This window comes from Copadichromis virginalis, linkage group LG4 (genome assembly GCF_057382275.1).
Source record: "Copadichromis virginalis isolate Kocher_CV1m ecotype Utaka linkage group LG4, C_Virginalis_male_GT1.1, whole genome shotgun sequence".
Taxonomy (NCBI): domain Eukaryota; kingdom Metazoa; phylum Chordata; class Actinopteri; order Cichliformes; family Cichlidae; genus Copadichromis; species Copadichromis virginalis.
In genome coordinates this window covers 9365568-9390406 of record NC_140621.1, presented here as the reverse complement: position 1 = coordinate 9390406, position 24839 = coordinate 9365568, and the positions used below count along the sequence as shown (strand labels likewise).

Genomic DNA, 24839 nt, shown 5'->3' with positions numbered 1-24839 from the left:
TATTATTTTTTTTTAAATTACAGACTACACAGTGGCTCATTCAGAGGAAGAAATGATGTTGACCTGCTGACTTTATAAACCATTACAAAATCATTACAATTATGTCGTACACTCACAGCTGATTGATAAACCAGCAACCATAAAACCAGACTATATATGACTGCAGAAACAAGCCATAATGCAATCACGCACATGCATTATTACACGCATTGCAATCTATTTTGTGATCTCATTTGAGAGGCAGCGAGCACCTAATGCAGTAACACTTTAGGCTGAAATGAAAGTGATCATCACCATCACCCTCTCCTCTTTGTGTTGTTCATTGAGCCCCTGAGACAATTAGTAAGGTAACAAAGTTGTTGTTTTCCTGATGGAGCCAGAAACAGAGTTTTTACAGAGTTATGGCTTTCTTTGGAAAACTGTCAGGTTACAAAATCAATATATGAAAAACACAGGCTTTGACATTAAAATGTATTGACTCAAAGAACAGCTACAGCTTCAATCTCTGTTGGGATGCTGAATTGCTTAACTACCCAACAAAACTTTCACAAGCCAATCACAATCCCTTATCCTATTAAATAAAATCAAACTTGCAAAGATGGAACCTTATACCATTTTTAAATCTAAACACAAAGATTATCGCTGTCAACATGAATATCCTCCCCTGCCTTTCATACATCCTTGAATCCTATCGGTAGACATACAGTAAGCGATAATCAGTTTAGCAATTGGGACAAATGGATTATCTGGCAGGGAAAGAAACCTAGAATCAGTTTCAGCGTGTTGCAGCTGGGAAAAGAAAGAAGGGATGGCTCTACCATGCTGAAGAAGCTACTACCTTGCAGCACAATCAATTCCTCTACTTCATTGGTGCTGTGGAGATCAGGGAAATTATTTTACTGCTATTGTTAATAATCATCATCATCATTACGATTGCACTAATAATATAATCTACAGTGTTGATATTGCATTCAGATGTTTAAACTAGAGATGGCACGATACCACTTTTTTATGTCCGATACCGATATCATAAATTTGGATATCTGCCGATACCGATATGAATCCGATATAGTGTGTTTTAATCAACAAAACTGTTTTTTTTAAATATCTTGCTGCATTTTGTATAAGTTCATACTCAAGTTTAAAACAACAACTACACTAAAGCTATTCTGTTATACCTGTATGCAAAAAAAACCCAAAAATAAATAAATAAAAAATAGGGAACCACCCCTCACGCTCCACCTCATGATGCTTAATCGACGTAATCAACCTTAATTTGATGCAGTGTGAAAAAAAAAATGCACAGAAATAAATTATTTTTCAATATATTAAAATATTAAATAGATTCAACATCTTTCTTCAACAAAATTGCAGACTGCACAGATGGTACCTTCCCAAAGGAAAAAGTACTATAGCTTACTAGGGTATATATATTAGACTTAATAGTTACTATATACAGTAATGGACTTCTATTCATTTTGCATTAAATTAAAACTTTGGGTGTCAGATAATTATTTATTAAAAGCTAGACATTTTAAATGAGAATAAGAAAGAAAAGTATGTCTTTGTGATCCCCTTTTCCCTGTTAATGCCCTATCGGCCCCCCTGGCTAAACTTTGCTAGATCCGCCCCTGCACAGTTACCAATGTCAGCTACGTAAAAAAAGATCCTGGTGTAGAAAGTAATATTAAATAAATTCTAACAACAGCTTATCAAGCTTAAACGTGCTGCTGTTGTTTATCCGCTGGTTTCCTCTTTCTGGTGCAAAGTGGGCCAAAAGCAAACAAGAGAGACGGACTCACGACAGAAAAGCCGATCAGCTGATCATTAAGCAGTTTCATGATTGAAGTAGCAGCAAGAGAGGGAGGGGGAGAGAAGAGGCAGTCGCTCCATATATCCTTTGTTAAGCTTAACGCAGGAATGCTTTACAAACATTCAGAGATGGACTGACACACTTGCTTTACTTCTCTCGGGATAACTTTGTCGGAGATGAAATGCCGGGTTGCTAGGAAGCTCCAAATGCTATCCAGACCACCAACAGGTCCTGCATGCCACAGCCGCTCTATCACGTGATGCATACTGCTCCGACGTGCTAATGTTCTGAGGTGAGTTAGGGCGTGTTGCAAGTTTTGTGAGGTGCTTTCGTGATATTTAATGGATCGGATTACATTTTTTAATTTTTCTCCGATATCCGATCCAGTAATTTAGGTCAGTATCGGACCGATACCGATACGTAATATCGGATTGGTCCATCTCTAGTTTAAACATATTGGCACCCAATTAGCCTTTATTACAGGTGCAGTTATAACCACTTTAAACTGTTGAGTTGAATCTATAAGCTTAAATGCTTTTGAATGCTTGTTATAATCTTAAGTGTGTATGTGCTGATTTTGTTGATTCTGACTACACTCTGCGCAAAAGTCAGGCTGACAGGAAATTGCAGGTTTGCAGAGCGTGCTTTTACAGAAGTGCAACGGGTGAGATGACAGAGCATTTAAGGACGACACACACACACACACTCAGTTAGAGAGAATCATTTATAGGTCATTGTTATTGTGGTTTTGAGAGGTTAATCATGTTGACTTTTATCTGATGACGCATGAGGGGGCGTCATTAAATTCAAGCCCTGATGGTATACTAATCAAATGCTTATGCTTTGATTAGTCGGAGATCAGCGCTGTCTGCAAACGGAGCTGGTCCCCCCCCACGCGTGTATTTCATTAAAATCAATTGTTTGACCAAGTTCTGGACCATGGTTGTTTGTACTCTCCTTCCTCAATATTTGAACCTTAACAGTGCAATAAAGACTACAAAGTTTAATGGAAGGAAACTACTAACTGAAACTTGAATCCTTACTTAGGACCTGTATTTCATTCACACAAAAGGGTAAATTTCATAGCCTTTTCTTTTTACAGGATGCAGTTTGGAGCAAAACTATTTTTTAAAATATCTTTAATTGCAGAACTATTACGTCCAGAATCATACTCCTGTAAATTTAACAACATCAGAATGAGAGTTCCAAAAAATTAAAAAACCTTGCTTTGAATAAAACTTTAACTAAAGGGATATGTAAACTATACAATACGCTCTCCTTTGCTAACAATGACAATACTTCATTTGTCAAAGAGAAATGGGAGTCTGAGGTGGGGGTTAGACGATCAGAGCAAGCCTGGGGTAGTATTGGCAAATGCCAATGGTCTTCAACTAACAGCTGACTTGGAGAGAGCATTGTTGGAAGACCGTGATGACACATTTCAAAACCCTACATCAAGACAAATATAAGAACCCAAATGTTCAATGTCGGAGACACTGCAGTTTTTATAAGGCTGGAAGATAAGTTGTCTTTTTACTCATTCACAGGTGGAAAACCTTTCTGGGTTATGTCAGATTCAGACACTTCAAGTGTCAAATCTGAAACTGTGACTTCACATATAAAATAATGACTTTTCTTGGTCGTATTTGCCAATCCAACAGATAACAGTATCATGTCTTTGACAGTGATCTTTGTCCCTGCAGTGTCACCCTCTGAGCTAGAAACAACCTGGAAACTGGAAACACATAAACACATTGTGGTAGAACTTTGTATAATAATGTGTGGTGGAAACTTTTTGTACCATTTCTGACTGACGCTGTTCTTAAATAAAGAATTTCAAACAAACAAACAAATAAAGTAAAATGTTAAAATGGACCCTCAAACAGGCAGGCAGTGCTCTCGCATCCATGTTCCAGTTAAAACCTGTGCAGCAGCATTTTGCAAAAGCTGAAGACGAAACAGAAAGAAGTGACTAACCACAACATGCAACAGACGATACTAAGTATCATCTGCATAACACCGGAAAGCAATTTTGTGCTTTCTTAGAATGGAACAGAGGAGCAGCAGATACTTCTTATTCCTATGGAAGTAAGGATGAACTTAGTTTTTAACACACCACTTCAGCATTGATTACGTTTCCTAAATAAGTAATGGGATTTTGATTTATGTTTTGTTATTCATATATATATATATATAAAAACAATGATACAACCAATATATGTATATCGTTCAGGTTTACTGTTTCTATATACCCAAATTTAAGACCAGATTACATTTTAATATGTCCCGATTCATAAAAGTGATTTACCTGCTTTTATTTTATTGACAGAATGCACATCAGATTTTTGAGCAATCCCAATTTAAAGAAATTATTAAGGAAAAACATCAGAGGAACTTTTTTTTTTCAGCTACTCGTTCGTACATAAAATGTTACACAGACATAACGCGATTATGTTTTCTCTGTTTATCATTGTGATACAAACCTGGGCCAATAATCTATAAAATAAAACATTTCAACTCCTTACTTCAGTTATACAGCAAGTATTTATCTAAGAACAACCAGAACAAAATAAATTTGTTAATATAGTGTCTCGTGTCGGTAATGATAGCGAGTAACACCTTATTTTATATATCGTTATTCTGATAACCTTTAAATTCGTTCATGTCGCAGTACATGTTTGATGCTTTTAGGAGTCGCTGTGAAGAGTCCTGATTTGAATACATGTAAACAAGGTATTGATTACACGGCCGCCCTTTGCTGCAGACTGGAGTTGCCATAAACCAGGACAATAAAGACAGTATGTGTGTGCTATTGGCATTCCGCTCTTCTGAAAAATCTGGATCCCACTGGTTCTGGCTGGTTCACACAGAGATTAGAGGTTCATGAATCGTAATAGGCTGGCCAATCCAAACTAGTAATATGTTAAAATGAGACAGACGTTTCATTAAAAGCTATCCAGTCGAGGCTGCTGCGGGCTGCTGCAGATCCCAGTGCACTGACGTTTAACAGACCTGACAGAATCACGATGTGCCAGTTCCACAGCGATTGTGATCTCATCTAAGCTACCCATGTGAAAATGATAAAGGCTTTGAGAACACTTACTGATGATCCAGTGACAACAGCAAGATCCACACGCAAAACTGCCGGCACCACTGCTGTTGCAAAGAAGCAGTCTCCTCGATTTCTGCAAAGCCAGAGACTCCGCCCACCCTGACAACATCATCCACCAGGAGCGAGGGCTGCTCCGTACAAGAGGAGGGGCTTATTGTCAGTCCGAGAGAGAGAGAGACCTTGTTTTTTCAATCTAAAGGTACGCTGAGGTGTGTGTTACAAGACGATTATACATTTCGTTGAAATGAAAAATCCCAACAGGATAATTAATTATTGTTTTCAGTGAGAAAAAAAAAAAAAGCTTTCTGAGATCGATGAGATTGGCTGCTATTTAACAGCCAATCAAAAGAGTCTCTGCTGGCACGAGAGTGGAAAAAGGCGTGGAAACGGAAGGACACTGGCATTAATTTATTAATCATCACTGTGTCTTTTTATTGTCTTGTTACGGCAACAATTGGGTGTTGTGTGACTAGGAGAATGAAGTATGTAGCCTAAAGCGCTTTGAGTGCTTTTTCTGGCGTACTGCAGCATAAATAAATAGTGTAAATAAAAGTATATAATTGAGCAAAAAAGCTTGACGTTTTTTGAAGAGCTGAGTTTTGACAAGTTTCTTTAAAAAGTCTTCCTTCCTTTTGAGTTTTGTCACTTCTGTTGTGATTTTGTTCAGCCGTGTTTTGCTTTTCCCAGCTGTCTCCACTTCCCTAATCACCCTTTTGTGTACCGGTGTATATATAGTCGCTGTCTCTTTTTGTCCCCTGTCAGAGTATCAGTTCTGACAGAGAACAACAACAACAGTCCTCCACGCACTTTATATTGTGTGGTAAAGACCTTACAGTTATACCAAGGAAACCCCAATAATCAGATGGCCCCAAATGAGCAAGCACTTGGTGACAGTGGGAAGGAAAAACTACAGGAAGAAATCTTCAGCAGAACCAGGCTCAGGGAGGGGCAGCTGTCTGCTGGGGGTGAGGAGAGGGAGATGGGAGAAAAAGAAACAATTTGGAAGACATTAATAATAACCAATTATTCAATTCAGAGTGGTATATAAAAACAGAAAACTTTTTTTTTAAAAGCTGACCCTTTGGAGGAGCTCATCTCGGTGTGGTTCCAGTTTAACTCAGGAGCAGTCTGTTTATGGGGTGAATGTGATCTGACTTCAGTTTGAACCAACCAACATTGCAAGTCTGAGCTAACAAAAAAAAAAAAACTTGTGGCAATGTACTATAGATATGAAAAGGTCTGTATGGGCTAGCACTTAGCCGTAAAATGAATGGAAATTCTCCATGTTCTCCAGTAATCCAGAACACAGAACCGTATTCCTGACAGAAGCAAAAGCGAAAGAGTAGGTTTACAAATTGTTAGTGAGACTTGGTTTGATGTATTGTTGCCCCTGGCCCAATGCACTTTTGCCCAATGAGTGGACTGAACATTCTCATGTGGTTAGTAGTGACACATTGTGGTTGGCTTACAGTTCACCTGGATTCTCTGTCCGAAAAGAAACCAAATCACAGGAAAAAAGCTGCCAGGCAGCAGACCACAGAGAACATTCATGGATGTAATGAAGGATGACATGTAGATTGTTGTTGTAACAGAGTAGGAAGATGGAGGCAGATGATCTGCTTTGGCAACCTCTAAAGGTAGCACCTGAAAGAACGTCTGCCCATCTTTATGTCTGAGAAACTCGGCCTCTCTAAGATTTTTTTCCATAATACCCAGTCATGTTACTGACATGCTGCCAGTTACCTGAATTAGTTCCAAAATTATCCTCCAACTGTTTTTAGCATCACTTAGGCCTAGACTAGGCTGTATACAACTGGCTGTAAAATCAAGTAGCCATTCCTGTTATTATTTGAAATCTGCAGTCTGAGGTGCGTAGCTGTCACATTGCAATGTAAGTTCTTTTCACCCAGCAGAGTACGCTGGGTGATTTAAAAAAAAAAAAGAGCTACACAAATCTTCACAGACCCTCACACTCACTGATAATTTATGTCACCCAGACCTGAGCGGATTTTCTGGTGCAGAACATATAATCCCAGTTTTTATTTGCTTTTCCAGACTTTTGTACCCTTGTCTCATCACTTGGAGCGATGATAAATCAGTCCAAAGTATTTCTGAGCGATCACTTACAAAGAATTTGAAGATGGAAAAGAAAAAAAAAAGAATTTGAAGATGGGTGTGGAGTAGTACAGTTAGCTCTAGAAGGACTCTTGTAGAGCTCCAGCGAGCCATAGATGTTTTACTTTACCTCTTATTAATTTCATTCTCTTTCTTCTTTTCATTGACTTTAACTTATTACTCTGTCTGTGACACAGTTAAGACTCGGGTTGAATTACAAATGATCAAGAATCATTAACATGACTACTGCGTTTAATGATCAACTCCCAACTGAACAAAGAAAGACTAAAAATCAGACACAGTTAATCAGAAATTACCCGAACCCTGGACATGTGGTGACAGAAGTTACAACGAAAGAATTTCTGTGCTCAAAAACACCAACAAGAACAAACGAAAAAGATTCCAAACACATCAAACATCTAGACGGTGATGTAATCACATCAAGTTTTCAAGACTTTTTTCAATATAGAAACTTATTTTTGCATTAGAATTGTAACAAAAAACCCAAAACAAAAACAATAAAATTAATCTTCATTTCATTTAAATGCAAAGCAGCAGAACAATAATTATCTAAAGTATAAGTGCAATTAGTTTTTAATCTTCATTCCAACCATTCTTTACTCTTTACAGTAAACCTTCCACCAGCACCGGGCTCAAAGCAACTAAGAAAACATCCAGCTAAATTTAGGGGTTTGACTTTTGTTCTTGCAGAGGCAAAACCACCATGTCATGTTTGCCAGTGATTTATGTCGTTTTATATTGGTAGGGTTGAAGATAAGTGTTGTGACATTAGCTAAATTTCTGTTTCAATAAAGCATCAATAGTGCATCTACTATAAACCTTAGTAAATTATTTTTGTACAATTCATTTAAAAATGTGTCCCCAAAGTAATAGCTGGAAAAATAACCATTTCCTCTCCTGTCACCTAATTTTAATAATAAAATAATAAAACACAAAACCTCTTCATAAATTATTATTTGATGCGCTACTTTAGAGTCAAGGAAAACAATCCATTTTGTAAGTAGTAGAAAATGCATACAGTATGTTCAAGTAGCCCGTAAGTAAGAGTAAGACATAAGATACAGGCAACCAGTGAAACTGAAAAAACAAAGCACCCTAACCCCGATTGTCCCTCTGATATAGTACTTACATTTTAAGGATAATATTTTGGAGAGAAGAGTATTCTCCCTCATACAGTGAATACCTGAGGCAAAGCTTCTCTGTGGCAGAAGCCCACTTTTTGCTCAGGTTCCATTATTGTGTAAAAAGTAGTTTTCTAGTGTAGTGTTTACACTTTTGCTTGGCAAGTGAAAGTTTGCTGGTTCAATTCCAGCTGGACACACATATACCCTTTGAGACTGAGTCAGGAAAGGCATCTGGCATACATCGCTCTGTAGCAACCCCTTGTGGTAAGAGATGAGTCAAAAGTACATTTTGTGAATAAAAACGGGAACATCTCACATGTCCCATAATCAGATTCTGCTTCACACAGCTCTGGCTAATGTACACTATGTTTGTTAATAGGGTAAATGTTTCTATAGAAAAGATTGTTTATTGTTGTAAAATTCAACTTGACTCTTACTGTATGTTAATGCGCACATGAATGTTTGAAGGCAATATATCAGTTGGTATTTTACATATGCATATCATGCATATCATTTGCTTCAACCATTCACAGTAAGGGGGTCAAAACTAACTTTAAGCTGCTTGATTTCCAGAGTTCTAAGAAATATTTTGTTTAAAATCTGAAACGAAATCTATAATATGGCTGCTCCTCTGCTCTGTAATCCAACACCAGATGAATCAGCTGACAGAAACTCCAGCCCGTCCCCCGTTTGATAGAAAAATCTACACTAAAACGTTATAATCAACTGACAGGTAGCACCGATGACTGCCTCAGCTGATCATAATTCAATGCACCTACATCTGATGGAAAACACTCAACAGTCATTTTGAATTTGATGACAGCAACATAACTTGGAATTTGGCACAGGTTCATACTGAGTAGCATCCCAGCTTCTTTTAACAAAATCTGTAAATGTCTGGGAAACGAGGAGGCTTGACCTTTGGGAGACGAGAGCTGCCCTATTCTTGTCTGAAAGAAGAGTATCTGCTCAACAGTCCTGGGGTTGTCTTTGCTGTATTTTCTGTTTGTTCTGAACTGTTTGGAATGCTAGCCACAGAGATATTCTCAAATTGCTCCATAATTTTAGAGTAAAGCTGTTTTTTGCAGATTGGTGAACCTCTGTCCATGTTTACTTCAGAGAAACTTTGTCAATCTAAGAAGCTCTTTTCATACCCAGTCATGCTACTGAATTGTTGTCAGTTAATTACTGCAGTTGCAAGTTATCCTGCTTTGTGTCACTTTTCCAGACTTTTGTTGCCCTATCTCAGCTTGAGACACGTTGCTGCCATTACATTTAAAATGAGCTAGCATTTTTCTTGAAATGATATATTCTCAGTTCAAACATTTGACATGTTTTCTGTGTTCTGAGTTTGAGATTTGCAAATCATTGCATTCTGTTTTTATTTACATTTTACACAGTAACTTTTTTTAAAGCATCTTTTAGGCTGGTTGCTCTAAGATGGTTAGAAAACCTGCAGAAACAGTCATCCTATCTTGTGCTCCCTTCTGCCTCTTGGCCTTCAGGGTGCATCTCTTCTGAGGCTTCCAAGTCATCGATCTCAGAAGACGACTTCAGGTTTTTCTCTGGTACCAAATCGCCTGAGGTGTGATGTGGCATCTCTGGTGTAGGTGGAGAGATCGGAGGGTTGATGCTGCTGCCGATCCCAGTAGGATTTTCCTCCTGGAATGTTGCCTCAGCCTGTGTGCAGCTGGTTTCAGTCGAATCTGTGCTCGCGCCTGCACGTCGAAATAACTTCTGACCTGTGGCACAAGGCAAGTGTGATGTACAACACAAATCAGTACCTGCTGATTTCATGAAAACACTAAACTGGTCAAGATATAAACCTGTAAGCTCTCTAACGATGAAAAGTAGATCTTTCAAAGAGAAGAAGCTATTCTTTAAGAGAGAAATGGACTAAATATGCTGAGACCAAATGCAAAGTACTAATGGGCTCCATGAAATCATGGTCATGTGGATTTACTTTTCGAGGTGAAACTTTCAAAAACTACTGAAAGCATTCAGTGACAAAAATATAAACCAAAATAATAGAAACAACAAAGATTACCATGACATGCAAACTTGTGGGTTTGCTCATCAAAATGCTCTCAGAATGAAAAAGTCATCTTGTATCTATTTTTATCCAGACGGTGCTGTGAAGCTTTCAGCGCCTCTGCTAGATTTCGATTGCTTCCTCAAAGTCCTTTTTCCGGCTCTTGTACTTGTGCCTCTGCTATGCTTTCTGGATGTTCTCCACTGTGTCCAAATGGTGACATAGGAGACATGAATTTGTATATCATGTTGGACAAAGCTTGTGATGGTATGGCTGTTTAATGCACTAAGCTGGTGTACAATGCCATGAAGAGGGTAAAACATCCTCTTCTTTTTGCCGCTTGAAAGTATGTAAAGTGTTCTCCCTCAGACAGACCAGCATGTTTATAGACCTCTCTATTTACAGTCTGACACTGAGATGATTTCATGGGAAAACAACCCTGTGAATGTCACATATAACTAAAAAAAAAAGGTTTTCTCCTTGTCCTGACAGTTCAATTCAATTCAATTCAATTTTACTTATATAGCGCCAAATCACAACAAAAGTCGCCTCAAGGTGCTTCATAGATACAGAGAAAAACCCAACTATCATATGACCCCCTATGAGCAAGCACTTTGACGACAGTGGGAAGGAAAAACTCCCTTTTAACAGGAAGAAACCTCAGTCAGAACCAGGCTCAGGGAGGGGCGGGGCCATCTGCTGCGACCGGTTGGGGTGAGAGAAGGAAGACAGGATAAAAGACATGCTGTAAGTGCAGACTGAAACCCAGCTCTGTATGTTTACTCTCTATGCAAGTGGTCAGAAACGGGTTTCCAGGAATCTGAAAATTGCACCTGACCTGGAAGTAATCCAGATGCATATGCACACAACCTTGAAATAGAGACGGTCCATATTTAAGTTTTAATAGGCAATGTCTCTAAACTTTGTTACACCTTGTATTGGCAAGAAGACCAATAACATACTGAATCTGTAAAGTAGCTTTGTATGATTGAAAAGAATCATTTTTATTTTACACTGCTAGCTCCACACAGAGGACAAAGCAAGGCCTGGTTTTAGCACCTTCTTCGTTTAAGTGAACTTTCTTCTAAATTACTGCCTCTGCAAGCAGACTCGAACATCACAGGGGTGAGGCTCCTGGATCTGAAACGGCCAAATAAAGGTCCCTCTCTTTTTGACTCCGCTAGCTTTGAGAGTGGAAAAAACATAAATAAACTTGGCGCCTAGAGCAGTCTGAAGCTGAACTTTAGTCACACGGTGACGATTTATGCATAGTCAAATAAGGACAAGCAGAACAGGTTACCTTAAACTTGAGCAAGAAAGCTGACAACAGGAAATGATAAGTTAATTATTATGTGGTGGTTAGTGTAGACATATTGCACAAAGTGCTTTTATTGGCGATCTGCTATTACCAGAGCGAGTGTGAGTGAAAGGCAGGAACTATCTTACCTGGCAGTTTCTTTGATGAAGAAATGGGAGTGTCCTGCAGGGATGGCCTGTCAGCTTGGGCTTTGGTGGAGTAAGTCACTTCTGTGGAATCCAGAGAACCTAAAAACACCCAAGTCATTAACCAACTCATGCTCTGTATGTTACACATACTGTAGATTTGCTATATTTAAACTCAATTAGTTTTTATATGTAATCAGTGACTCAAATACTTGAAGGACCTGGAACAGGAATAACTGTTGACAGAATACGTCGACTAAAACAGCAAGTCAAAGAAATGTGGTGGGTGTTAGCAAATTAAATTCAAGCTGTAAAGTTTTTAAAAGAGAAAATGTAACTCTCTCAAAAGCTCTTCTTCTAAATTCAGTCTGAAACTAAGAAACATTCAATGAAGAACCTGAGAACAAAGTATTCCACTTTACCTACATAAACATGTGGTTGAAACAAGAATAGCTTTGTGGGTTACACAGAATGAGTCTGTCCTAACAGAGAAATGGACTACCTGCTGCAAGACTGAATGTCCGTCCCTTTATGGAGCTTTGGATCGGAGAGAACCAGTTTAACACAGAGCCAACCACAGGAAGCTGTCTCAGCATTCCCTAGAATACACAGCAGGAGTTACAATTCATCATTTCAACACACAACTCAGTCTAGGCACACTCCCATTTATTCATCTGTACTGGAACACACAGTGAAGCAGCGAGCAAATCTTTCAAAAGTGTATACAAGCACCAGAACTTGTGCTTTTCTCTCTGAAGCTATTAATCTGAAGACAAAAAGAAAGTTGCTACTTCCAACACAGAGAACATTTAATTCCAACCGTTGGATAGAGACTGAATGGAGTTCAGAGCTGATTGTCTTGATTTCTGTTTTTTTTTTTCCTTTGGGAGGCTCTTGAGAAGTTTTTAAGTAATACTTTTTTTGTTTTAAATAGTAAAACTGCAAAAAAAACTTCTCAACATCACAGGTACAAATTTTAGTGACCATTAAGTTATGTATGGGCAACAAGGATTGAACTTGACTTGTGAAACAAATGCAAATGGAAAATTCAACATTGCTTTCACATTTCTTTAACTGCGTCCATTCCCATGAGTTTAATAGGAATAGTGATTGGGCTTTGTCTCTGTGTACCTGCAAGTTGATGCATCTTTCCAAATCTCAGCGGAGACTTGATATCGGCCACACAGTGTAAAGGAATCCATCACATAGAAACTTGTGGTTTTATTTTAAATTGGTTTCCCAGTGAAATAAATTGTACTGATTATTCTGAGGTTCCTGACAAACTTAAAATTGAGATCTTTTTGCCTTATTGGAACAACTGAACAAACACTATTTGTTCCCATCTTTGCAGTTTGGAGGAAAGTGGAATTTACATTTTGATATATAGGTGTTATCACAGTTGATGGATTACCCTTTTACCCCCTTGGTGATGTGGACATTCATGGGAAATGCCTAGAGTAGTAACATGCCCTACACCCCTCTTGGTTGAAACAAAAGGCACTGCTTCTACAATGACTTCACTATACCCCTGTTTTCAGATTAATGTAAGCAGTTACACTAACACAGACCGAGAACAGGAGGAGACAAAAAACATCTCTATGTTTGAAGCTTATCATTCATTTCAGACCCTGAAAGTCAGCTTACGCTGGGCTCACCAGTTTTGGTACTTGTATCCACTTGTGAATGATTTAACCTATGATCTTAAGTTACCTACTCCACTACAAACATGCACGCGCACACACGCACACACCCACCTCCTCCACGAGTTTCTCCTCATTAGCCTTTTGCAGCTGCAGCTCTGCCTCCAGGATGCCTTTCCTCACCACCTCTGTCATGTTCTGCAGCAACTAAGCAGAAAAGAATCACTGCTTTATAAACGTAAATGTCATTAATGAAGAATAAGCCAAACCTGGAGTTCAACTCGTACCAGACATTTTGACATGTTTTTATAAAAGTATTAGCAATAAATAACCATTCATAAATTCCAGATGACAGTTTCCCTAGGCAACAATCTTATTAACTTTGAATGTAGCTATAACTTAAGTAAATTACTTTTTGAATGCTTGGATATTTATATCACCTAGGGCTGTTCGATGTAACGATATATATCGGATGACGATATAAAAACGTCTATCGTTTCATTTTACGCTATTGTTTGTTTCGTGGTGTCGCAAAATAAACTGTTTACGGCAATATTTTTTTTCATCGTTTTGATGGTCACTGTAGTGGCTATATTAATTTCTTAAAGTTCTCTCTTTCTCTTATATTTAATATAACCACACTACAGACGGACAAGAGCTTGTTTTTATGGGTTGTCGTTAGCAACAACGACGTTAACACCACCGCATGTCCGCTTGTTTATTTTCCACATAAACCTTTCAGAATAAAGCTCAAGATCCTGTTGAGAATCTTCAAAATAAACGGAATCACGTGAAAAAGTATGCAGAGTATTGACGGATGAGAAGCAAAAAAAAAAAGAAAAAAAAAAAAAAGAGTCGTGAGGTGCTAAAAAATAAACCTTAGACTCAAACGTTAGAACAGGCTGTGTAATAAATACTAAGTGTAATAAGCGGCCGTTACAACTTATGTCTAACAATGTATAGTTTCATGCATCGGTTAAAACATTCGACTCCAGGTACACGATGCCCAGCTGGAAACACTTCACCTACCTTAGATTCACAGAATTTACAGAAAATATTACATTTTTTGTGATTTATATTGTTATCGGGACGATAGATGTTTTATATCGGGATATGAGATTTTGGTCATATCGCACAGCCCTAATATCACATCAGCCTAAACTGTCTAGGATAAGGTTGAGCGATATGTACAATTTTTCCAACTGACATTCATCAGTCCAATAAATGATAGGGTCATGCAGGTGACTTTCTGATGGGCGGAGCAATGTAATCATGCACAGACTGATTTGCGTGTTTAGAACACAGAACAAGTCCAAACATAGAGAAACTAGCTGCCAAAAAATACAAAGCACCAATTTGGGATTTCCTTGGCTTTAAACCAGATGAAAGAGGTAAACCCAAGGATGTAAGGCGTGTGCCACTTTGGTACAGTTGGATATAAAATTTGACAACGAAAAAAGCCTGCACCTGCTGCATTATATGCACTATTAATATCGATAAAGGGAGATGAAAAATACTGATGAAGAATAGAGATGGAGTGTTGTCAGAACACTGGTTAAGTTTATTAAATTCACTCAGTTAAGTGATTTCTCATATATGCTAATCTGTGCAGATGGTAAGAGCACACAAGCTAGTTTACCCTCAAAGACCAGAGGTCTATTCACACATGCATGTGCAAAGCCCCAGAAAAAAGCTGCTGGCTTCTCAGCTTGCCCGGCTGAAATCATTGTTAACAGGAGACAGACAAAAGAAGTGCAGCTTTCAGTGACAACAGCCAAGAAGATGGCAGTAATGTAAAGGATGGATGCAAACGGGCGAGGGTTTCATGAAACCGCTTTCTCAGATCAAAAGCAAGAGATCACTTTATTTCAGTGAATTTGTCACTTTTTAGATTTGTCACTTCATTAAGTCAAGTATCATTAGCCAAATGCTCCTTCAGTTCCCAAAAGCAAACAAGTAGAGAGTTACAACAGAGATAAAAATGGTTCAGATTTTTTCAAATCTATTAAAATCAGTGAACAAAAAGTAATGCAAATAAAAAGATATAACACTGCTATAACTTCAGATATAAAATAAGGCAGAAATATCAGAGATGTTTAGATGGTTAGTCAGTTTGTGTTAGTTGACAAACAATAGTGTGCTACCTTATAGCTAGCTGCAGATCTATGGTTAAGCTAATGTAAACAGATTGGCAGCTTTGCCAACAATACAGCAACAACTGAATCAGAACTGGGAACAAGTTATTAACTGCAAACGCCATCTAAAGATTTTCAAATATTCTGCAAACTGAAAGCAGGACTTACCTTCCCGCTCTCCTCTATGTCCCTGCCCAGGGCAGCTATTGTATCCACCAGGTCTGAAACATCAACATCATCTGTCACCATTCCCACAAAAATGCAGCCCTGCTCTGTCACGAACTCAGGGCCTGAGAAATGAAACAAACAGAAACAGAGGAAAGAACAACAGAAATGGTTAAAACAGTGTTTTGTTTCTTTTTCCAAAAGCCTCTCAGATAAGTAGAGGTACCCACCAGTGGAAAACAGGATGTCAGTGTCAAGGTCTTGCAGTTTCTTGAGTAGCTCAGTGTTAATTTTCTCCTGCTCCTGCTTCTTCCTGTCCTCATCCATTCCATTAGCCTGCATCTCATACCTGAACATCACAGCATCAATCACATCCACAAGTGTGAAAACTACTGAAAACAAACAGATTTCTGTCTTTTTGTCTTTAGCAGTATTCTCAAATTGTCACAAGCAATTTGAGAATACTGCTAAAGACCAAAAGACAGAAATTAAATATGCAACATTGATAGTTTCTCTTAGAGTGATGATAATTTAACTAATTAAACAGATAAAGGCTTTAGTTATGTGACACTGAGCTTCCTTTCTTCTCATGTCTGCTATGCTAGTGCTATGGAACAACAGCAAATTAGGACATGATAAGATGAAGGAATTTTAATAAATATGGTTGTCTGGCTTCATCCATCAATATCCATTGACCAGTGCAAAGAAATGCCCCACCACAGAGTTCCTTGGACTCGATGCTCGGCTTTCTGCCTTGATGGCAATAGACCTTAACTGCATACATGTGTCCCTTTCTTTACCATGTCCAGTCAGAGTGTGACCAACTTTGGCAGACTAATATCACTGACTTTAATTGATTTTGACATTAGCCATTTGCTTCTTTATCAGTATCGAGATTTGTAACAGCTGATTAAGGAAAATTTGAAAATAAAGTGGAAATGGAAGAACACCCCTTATCCATGTCATGAGTGTTGATATTGCATGGTTTTCCCATCGAGGGTACTCTCCAACTTCACTGTTGGCAGAACAGCTCTTTGGATTGGCACAAACACTACAACCAATCTGAGCAGAGTTGTGGGGAGTGTAAAAAATAAATAACTACACACAACAAATGTATTTACTTTGTGTGTCTGAAAGCAAAAAAAGACAATATATCACCAAACATCAGTATTGTATTGGAATGGGTCTTACAAATGCTGTATCAGCCAGTCTCTACAAGTCATTAAATTACGGTTGTGGACTTCAGTCAAGTTCCTACAAGGACTAACAAATCATCTCACCTTGTCACTTACTAGTCAATGGAAACTGAGCCATGTATAAAATAACAAACATATGCACTGTCTTGATACAACTAAGATATACAGGCTGTGAAAAAGTTTTTCCAGATTTCTCATTTTTTGTGTATTTGTCATACTTACATGTTTCAGATCAATAAAAAGATGTTCATATCAAACAATGATAACTTGAGTTAATACAAAATGCAGTTTTTAAATAATGGTTTCAATTATTAAACAACAGAATCCAAATCTACTTGGCCTTCTGTGAAAAAATAACTGCCTCCTGAACCTGATAACTGGTTGTCAGGCTTTTGACATCCTGGATAAGTCGTCGATGCGCTCGTGGGATGATTCGCACGATGTGTTGTTATTTTGAGATTTTAGTCTTTTTACACAGGGCAAGGGCCAATAAAGGAAATCATCATTTAAAAACGATATTTTGTATTTACTCAGGTTATCTTTCTCTAATATAATCATTTAAATATATTATATTTAAGTGCTTTTTATATAGCACTGTATAAATCATTTTACGTCTTTGTTTTGATCTTACTACTACTACTGATTAATAAATATGCAAATAACATATTTAGTAAAGAACTTCATGTAAGCTGCATGCACCCTTACCGGACAACTCCCAGTCCAGGCCAGGCGAACTCGTTTATGTATCTGAGTGAGGGTGAACGTTTGTGTGTTTCCTCTCTGAAGTCTTCTCTGAGGGACATTGTGGAGCTCATTACAAATACCAGCTCTGTCATTTTCTCCACAATGGACTCAACATCCTCTTCCCGGGTCCCCAGAACTAGAAGGGAATGAGAAGTGAGAGTTGCATGTCTCCTAACTACTCAGGTGGTAGTTATCTGCTGATCGAACAGTCAGTGAATCGAGCCCTACCCGATAAAAAGTGTTTAGGCATAGATAAAAGCATTGCATAAATATGTATTGTGTGTCACATGTTATGCTGCATGTGACATCATTCATCATGACCGGTTTGGTGGTGGGTCGGTGATGATCTGGGGAGGCACAGACTTCTACTGGATAGCAACAGCAGCCTGAACACCAACTATTACTATGTCCTTTTAGTCAAATGATGTGGCATCCTTGGTACCCAGCCTGCATTTTCCCCCCACTGAGATCTGATGTGCTCTCTAATTGTTCTTCCCCCTCCCCCCTTTCCTTATTGAAGTGTATATTGTATATAAGTAAGAGCAGAATGTTGTAACGTGAACACAAGTTCATGTTACCTGCAGCTGTCAGGAGGGGACTGAAGCGTACGCAGGTGGCCTCGTCTTCAAGCTCCACCACATCTATTCCACTGGTGGGAACAAGTTCAGCCAGCTCTTCACCCAGCTACCCCAACAGAAAAAAAAATAGAAACAAAATACATATATATAATTCAGTTTGCTGAAGAAACAAGAAGGACAAGGGACCTATAGGAAAAGGTTCAGTTTAGACAAGCTCACAATTTAAACAATGTAAACTGGTACAAAGACAAAATATCAAATGTAGAAATTAAAAAATCTTTTTCTTTTAAAAAAATGTTGCTAGACAATATTGCATATCAAACAAAAAATGGCTGCAGCTCTAAATTTAGAAACATCCTGTCTCAGAGTGATGCTGAAAAACTAGTTCATACATTTATTACTTCTAGGCTGGACTACTGTAATTCATTATTACTGGACTGTCCTAAGCCAAACCCCTGAAAAGCCTTCAAAATGCTGCTGTACTGTCAGGGACTAGAAACAGAGAGCAGATTTCACCCATTTTGGCTGCTGGCTGAAAGTGAAGGTGGTTCTTGGGGTATATAAAAGTAGATTGGGTTTTTTCAGGACCCTCTTCTGTGGAACCAGCTCCCAGTTTGGATTTAGGAGACCATGTTTACTTTTAAGATTAGGCTTAAACTGTTTGTTCTTGATAAAGCTTATAGTTAGTGCTGGATCAGGTGGCCATGTATCCTCACTTATTTATGCTCCAACAGACTTAGGCTGCTGGGGACTTCCTGTGTCGCAGCAGATGGCTGTCCCTCCCTGAGCCTGGCTCTGCTTGGGATTTCATACTGTTAAAATCCATTTTTTTCATTCCTAGTGTCAACAAGTGTTTGCCAATAGGGGCTCTTCTCACTTTTGGGGTTTTCTCTGTACTATTGTAAGGTCTTTACATTGCAATATAAGGCACCTTCAGGCGACTGTTGCCTGGTCTGATCAGTTTTAACTGTAAAAATCACAAATGATCGTGAGTAACTTGATCCTTGGCATCACTGATGGTATAAATACATTATAATAGTGTGTCAGGCATTTTTTGGCATGCTTTGATTACTAATATGAGGCACAGTTGTGCCGTGTCCTCAAATCTTTCAGTGACCTTTCTGTGTGGAGTCGTGCGTTTCCTCTGTGCCTCCACAGGTTCCTTTGGCTTCCGTCCACCAGAGGTGGGAATTAACAAAGTACAAATACTTTGTTACTGTACTTAAGTAAAATTTTCAGGTATCTGTACTTACATGAGTAGTTTTTTTCTGACCACATTTTACTTTTGCTCCCTACATTTTTAAACAAATATCAGTACTTTCTACTCCGTAAAACAGACTCGCTACTTTTGGTTTGACACATTTTAGGGGAGTTAGTTTTTGTTGCCACACACCGGAACAACCTCGGGTGTCCATACATTGAGGTTGTGGTACTTTGGCATCTAGCGAGTCCTACTGAAGAGGAATGAGCATAAAGGTAATGACTTTTCTTTAAGTGTCAGATCATTTCAAATGCAATTTCTCTACAGCTCAACAAACATCAGCAAACGCACAAACTGTTTGTGTGCAGTTTGTCTGTGTTGCTAGCTAAAGGTCCAGCTGCTATATTTCACAGGGAGAGAAAAAGAAAGAGTCAACTTCTCTCAGATAAGAAAGACGGGACAGGAGAGAGCTTAGATTTAAAGGTAAGGCCTGCTCAGTGGGATTTGATAAACAACACTTTTAAAGCTTACATGTGTGATGTTTACAGATATTTTATTTTGAAAAGGTCGAATGTAAGGCGGAAGGAAATTAGTAGAAGAAAGAACGAAAAAATGTTATAGGAACAAGTTAGCGCTGCAGACTGTATTGCCGCTGCAAGCCTGAGAATTAAAGAATGGAACTGAGAAATACTGAAGGTGTCATCATTAATGCTTGAGGCATGCAAACATTACAACATGCAAGTCCTCATGTTTTAAAATCAGATACTGGGTTTGCACATGTGACATTTTCATATTGTGAAACATCCTGCAAAACAAAGTAAGCTATACTAACTGTGCTATTTAAGGTTGCATGAAAATACTTGCTTAATAATAGTTTAGTGCAGGATAAACAGTTTAGTTTGTTGTACTGTGATGCAAAACCCCCCCGCAAAGAAACCCAGTGTGTGACTGGTGCACAGTGACTGTGGATTCATGGTCAGAGTTAGTTTACATCAAATGTAGCAGATTAATATGAATTTTAGCTGATGATCCTTAGATCCACTGACTGAATTCCACCTTGATACCAACTTCATACTATCTAGAAAAAAGCCATCATAAACAGTGTAGTGTCAGTGTAATGGATCTGCCAGGACAACTCATGAAACATCTGCTGATATGTTGTTGAATTAAGTCGTGAACATCCGCAAAGAGCACAGACTAATCTACTGGAGCTCACAATAGAAATGATTGTTAGTGATGATTCTTTTCCCCACACTGAGCCATTACAACCAGTTTTAGGGTTCCCCCAGTTCCTGAATCCACTTTAACCCCTGACTCTGTAAAGGCAAAGTGACCCTCTACAGTGTAGCAACAGAAAATAATATATTTTTGAAGTTAATATAGGACAAGGTTCAGTTAGCTTTGCACGAATAGAAACCTCCCCCAAAGAGCTACTTTCTGACTTTGAGTATATTTCACACCCAGTACTTTTTTACTTTTACTTAAGTAAAGAAGTTCAATCACTAATTCAGCTTTTACTGGAGTAGTTTTTAACAGCGGTATTTGTACTTCTACTTAAGTACAGAATGTCCTTACTGTTGCCACCTCTGCCTTTCACTTTTGTTCTGGAATGTTAACTGGAAATTGTAAATTGACTGTGGATGTGAAGTAGATACAGTGCTCAAAGTGTGTAGCACTATATGAATATGTGGTTAAAATGTGACTTGTAGGTAAGACAACTGAGCATTGTTTAAATGCACAGTTGTAGTCAATATGGGTATTGCCAAATTTGAGCGCTTCAGTGCTCGGGTAGAGTAGAAAAGTCCTATGTAAGAACCAGTCCATTTGCTCTTTACCATTTGTCCATCTGTTGATGACCACAGTGTCTAATGGGTTGTGTCAAAGCTCAAATCATCTGAAATTGGTTTCAAATATATCAATGAGTCCACTGTACTGAGATGACCTCCATAAATAGAACACATCTGGGATGTGTCATCATAGATGTCCATCAGAAAAGGCTGCAACAACTGTGTGATGTCAAGAACTCTGAGGAATGTTTTTCAGCATCTTGTTCAATTTCATTCACGAAGATTTAAGGAAACAGGGGTCCAACCCAGTAATAGCAAAGTGCTCAGTGAGTGCATGATGGACACAACACTTCCATGTCACCGTTCACATTTTCTGTTTTAACTGATGTTTTAGACACTTACATGGGATAGTAGATTGGAGCAGCTTTGACTAGCATAGACGCAAATGTGCAAGCTACAGTACATGTTAAAAAAAGAAGAACACTCACCCATCTGTTGAAGGCATCAAGGACCTCTTTTTCTCCAGCACAGAAACTCTCACTGGATGCTAAACACACAATACAGAAGGAAGCGAGATCGATATCTGTGTATGGTGATCTTATTGTTTGGATGTCACATCTCAGTCATTTTCATTTTGATAGTTGATTCTTCGCAAGAGCAACAATGCATGTAAAGACTGTATGCTTTGAAGGAGGGAAACTTTGTTCTATTTTTTTAAGTGGTGTTGAGCAGGCTTTCACAGTTTTCCTTTGCCCATCAGCACCTTGTTATATCTAATTCACACAGAATAAAGGCAAAAAACACCTTTGAATACCAGACTTCAAAAAGTCAGGCAACTATTCCTGAAGATTAATTAAAGACATTATAAAATAGCAAGAGAGTTATAGAGAGTTCTGTTTTGCCTTATTTAGTGTATTTCAATGTTTTTCTATATTTTGAACTGTTATAATAAATTGCTCCAACTACTTCCTAATTGGCTATCAAAATATAAAGAAATAAGAAGAGGTGGGTCAAGACATTTTACAGTATCGCAAGTTCAATTCAGTTCAGTTGCTACAACTACACATGTTTCTTTTCCAGCTATTTATTAATGAGTGACTTATGTATATATATGTATATATTGTACTATTCTTAGTTAGCGTATTGTCTGTCTTGTTAATGTTGGTTTATGTTGGTTTATAATGGAGCACTGTAACAAAAAAAAAATTTCCCCCAGGGATCAATAAAGTATTCTGATTCTGATTCAAGAGTTACATAGCGTTGTAGTTTATTAAAACAGAGGGCAACATTTTGGAGGACAGAGGAAGATTGATGCAGCAGGTCTACACCAGCAAGTAGAAGAAATGATGACGAAATGTCCCATTCCCAAGAAATGACAGTCCATTCATCATCCTCAAACTTTTCAACACCTTAATATCATTGCTAATGGGAGGTGAACTCAAATTTTTTTAAAATCACAATTTCCATACCACATCGCACATTCACATCCTCCATAGATGACCTGTTGATTGATAGACTGTAGCTTTCAAACACTGGCTGCTCAAGTCATTAGCTGGCAATATTTGCCTTGCTGTGCTCAAGTTTCATAATTATTCATCTGTCTTAAATACTGTCTTATCTTATCCTTAGTCTTTAATAGAACTTCTGATTTATTTTTGCATTTTGAGAGCATGAAAGTCTTACCAGTACTTTCTTCTTGGTTAAATTTGAATAGCACCACAGGAGAGTCTGATTCATCCTCAACCTGTAGGACAAACAAAGATACAGGTCAGGCATCCTTACTCACATCGTAACTTTTTAACATGGAGAAACAGTTAACATAAAATGAAAGGGTGCAGTGTAAACACATATTTAAGCATCAACGCTTGGTGTCCATGGTTTCTGAATGTATTATGTCTGTGGTAATGGATGGACATAGAGGTTCTGTATTACTTATCAAGTAATATCTGTATGGTGGTGGTAAAGTGAGTCCTTGTCTCACAGTATGAAGCAGCCAAATCAAAGCTCCAGCTTAGAGGATTTAGCTGGTCAAATAATATGGCCACTAAACGAACACTTTGACCAATAAAGAACTGGTTAAATGTTGGTTTAACTTGATGCCAGCTAGTTTTAACTGGAAACATGATGCCATCATGAATGGATGTATACTAAACAAATGAATAAAAAAAATATAAGATGGACTGAAACACTCAGCTTTTAGTGTTTGCTGACGGCTTGGTCCAAAAAAGCAGTTTATATGCAAAACATCCTGAGGAGATATTTTGCATATAAATGCATTGGCTCCCTTTAGATCAGTGGTCCCCAACCTTTTTTGCACCACGGACCGATTTAATGTCAGACAATATTTTGACGGACCAGCCTTTACAGTGCCATGGATAAGTACAACAAAATAAAATGATAGGACCAAGACGAAAACTGTGGTATTTTGTAAATATAATAATAAACGTCAATTCACTGTGTAATTGTGTAACTTTATTAGCAGCGTCCTCCTAAAAATGCACCAACAACATTGAGAGTAACATCCTCCTCTCTGCCCCTTAATGCTCTCTGGTTGCTATGGTAACGCACAAATATTTCTTTCAAAATAAGACACACAACGACAACACGGGAAAAGACCCAGGGAAACCGAGTTAATGAACACCCAAGCCTCAATTCTTGCGGCCCGGTATCAAACAACTCATGGACCGGTACCGGTCCGTGGCCTGGGGGTTGGGAACCACTGCTTCAGGGCAACTAGTTCTAATGAGAACTTAATCAGTTCCCTGCAGGTCAAGTAGAACCAGTGGTCCATGGTTGCCATCAAATGATCATTATAGAACTCCGAGCAGCATTGCTCCAATATCACTGTAAAACCGTTTTTTAAAAGTCTGAACTGCACAGCTGGACAAAGCAGTTCTGAGAATATAACACTACATGCGTGTTTAATGTTAGAGACAAGCTTAGTGGACTAGCCAGAGTTCAATTAAACAGACAGTTGATCTCAGCGAATCAGCACGTGGTACAAGTCATCTTTTGCTAAAACACAAAGACAGTGACATTCAGTTGATAGGTTAAGGCAAGCATCATGCCTGGGAACTGAACTGAAATGAAGGTTACTGTTTCTGCTTTTGATGTAAGGGTCATAATTAGTTCAAATATGCTTGGGTTGTTAAAGACACATTGTTCTTTTATCCAAGTGAAATTTCAAGGCATGGGTGAACCCCTTCAATCTGGCAGAACTGGCCATTCATTTTTATATTATCCAAGTTTTTCACACCTCCAAACTAGGGGCAGTAAGTAGATAGGGTTTTGTTCTCAGCTTGTATCTTCTTTTAAACAATAATAGCTATCATATTGCAAAACCAAGGATGCCTCAAGGAAAGCTCTGAGAATGTTAGTAAGTAGTAGAATTCATCTCAGTCCTTTATACAACATGCCTCATTCAGACCTATTCATAAAGGAACTTTTTTCTACATCTAAGTGCCTTTTACCTAATATTCACACACCTTACTTGCTCTACAGCAACCCCAAGGTTTAGAAGGACAAAGGTAAGGCTTTCAAAACTAAAAACATTGAACCAACTCTCAAGCAGTATGACGGTCTGGGGCTATTCTGCTGCTAGTGGTACTGATACATTGCACAAAGTCAGCTGAATAATGAAGAAAGGGGGCCTACCTTGAAAATCTTCAACTTGACTCCAATCAACAGCTAGACAATTGAAACTTACACACTAGGGTGTTCCAACAGGATAGTG

The 24839-nt window shown here is 38.3% G+C and overlaps 2 protein-coding genes across 4 annotated transcripts in view; both read right to left on the bottom strand.

Annotated features, from left to right (window-relative positions):
• abat (4-aminobutyrate aminotransferase) overlaps nucleotides 1–5034 on the bottom strand; it is a 29935-nt gene extending 24901 nt beyond the window's left edge. The window contains exon 1 of the mRNA XM_085453382.1: nucleotides 4917–5034. The gene's annotated coding sequence lies outside the window, so the exon portion shown is untranslated. The remainder of the gene's footprint in view (nucleotides 1–4916) is intronic.
• Nucleotides 5035–7254: 2220 nt separating this feature from the next.
• Nucleotides 7255–24839, bottom strand: part of pdxdc1 (pyridoxal-dependent decarboxylase domain containing 1) — a 34156-nt gene continuing 16571 nt past the window's right edge. For all 3 annotated transcript variants that reach the window (XM_085453381.1, XM_085453379.1, XM_085453380.1), the window contains 10 exons: nucleotides 22790–22850; nucleotides 21595–21653; nucleotides 18119–18224; nucleotides 17502–17676; nucleotides 15831–15949; nucleotides 15604–15725; nucleotides 13415–13507; nucleotides 12163–12259; nucleotides 11664–11762; nucleotides 7255–9927 (listed from right to left, as the gene is read on the bottom strand). In XM_085453381.1, the coding sequence (XP_085309507.1) occupies nucleotides 9656–9927; nucleotides 11664–11762; nucleotides 12163–12259; nucleotides 13415–13507; nucleotides 15604–15725; nucleotides 15831–15949; nucleotides 17502–17676; nucleotides 18119–18224; nucleotides 21595–21653; nucleotides 22790–22850 (1203 nt within the window). In that variant the 3' untranslated portion in view covers nucleotides 7255–9655. The remainder of the gene's footprint in view (nucleotides 9928–11663; nucleotides 11763–12162; nucleotides 12260–13414; nucleotides 13508–15603; nucleotides 15726–15830; nucleotides 15950–17501; nucleotides 17677–18118; nucleotides 18225–21594; nucleotides 21654–22789; nucleotides 22851–24839) is intronic.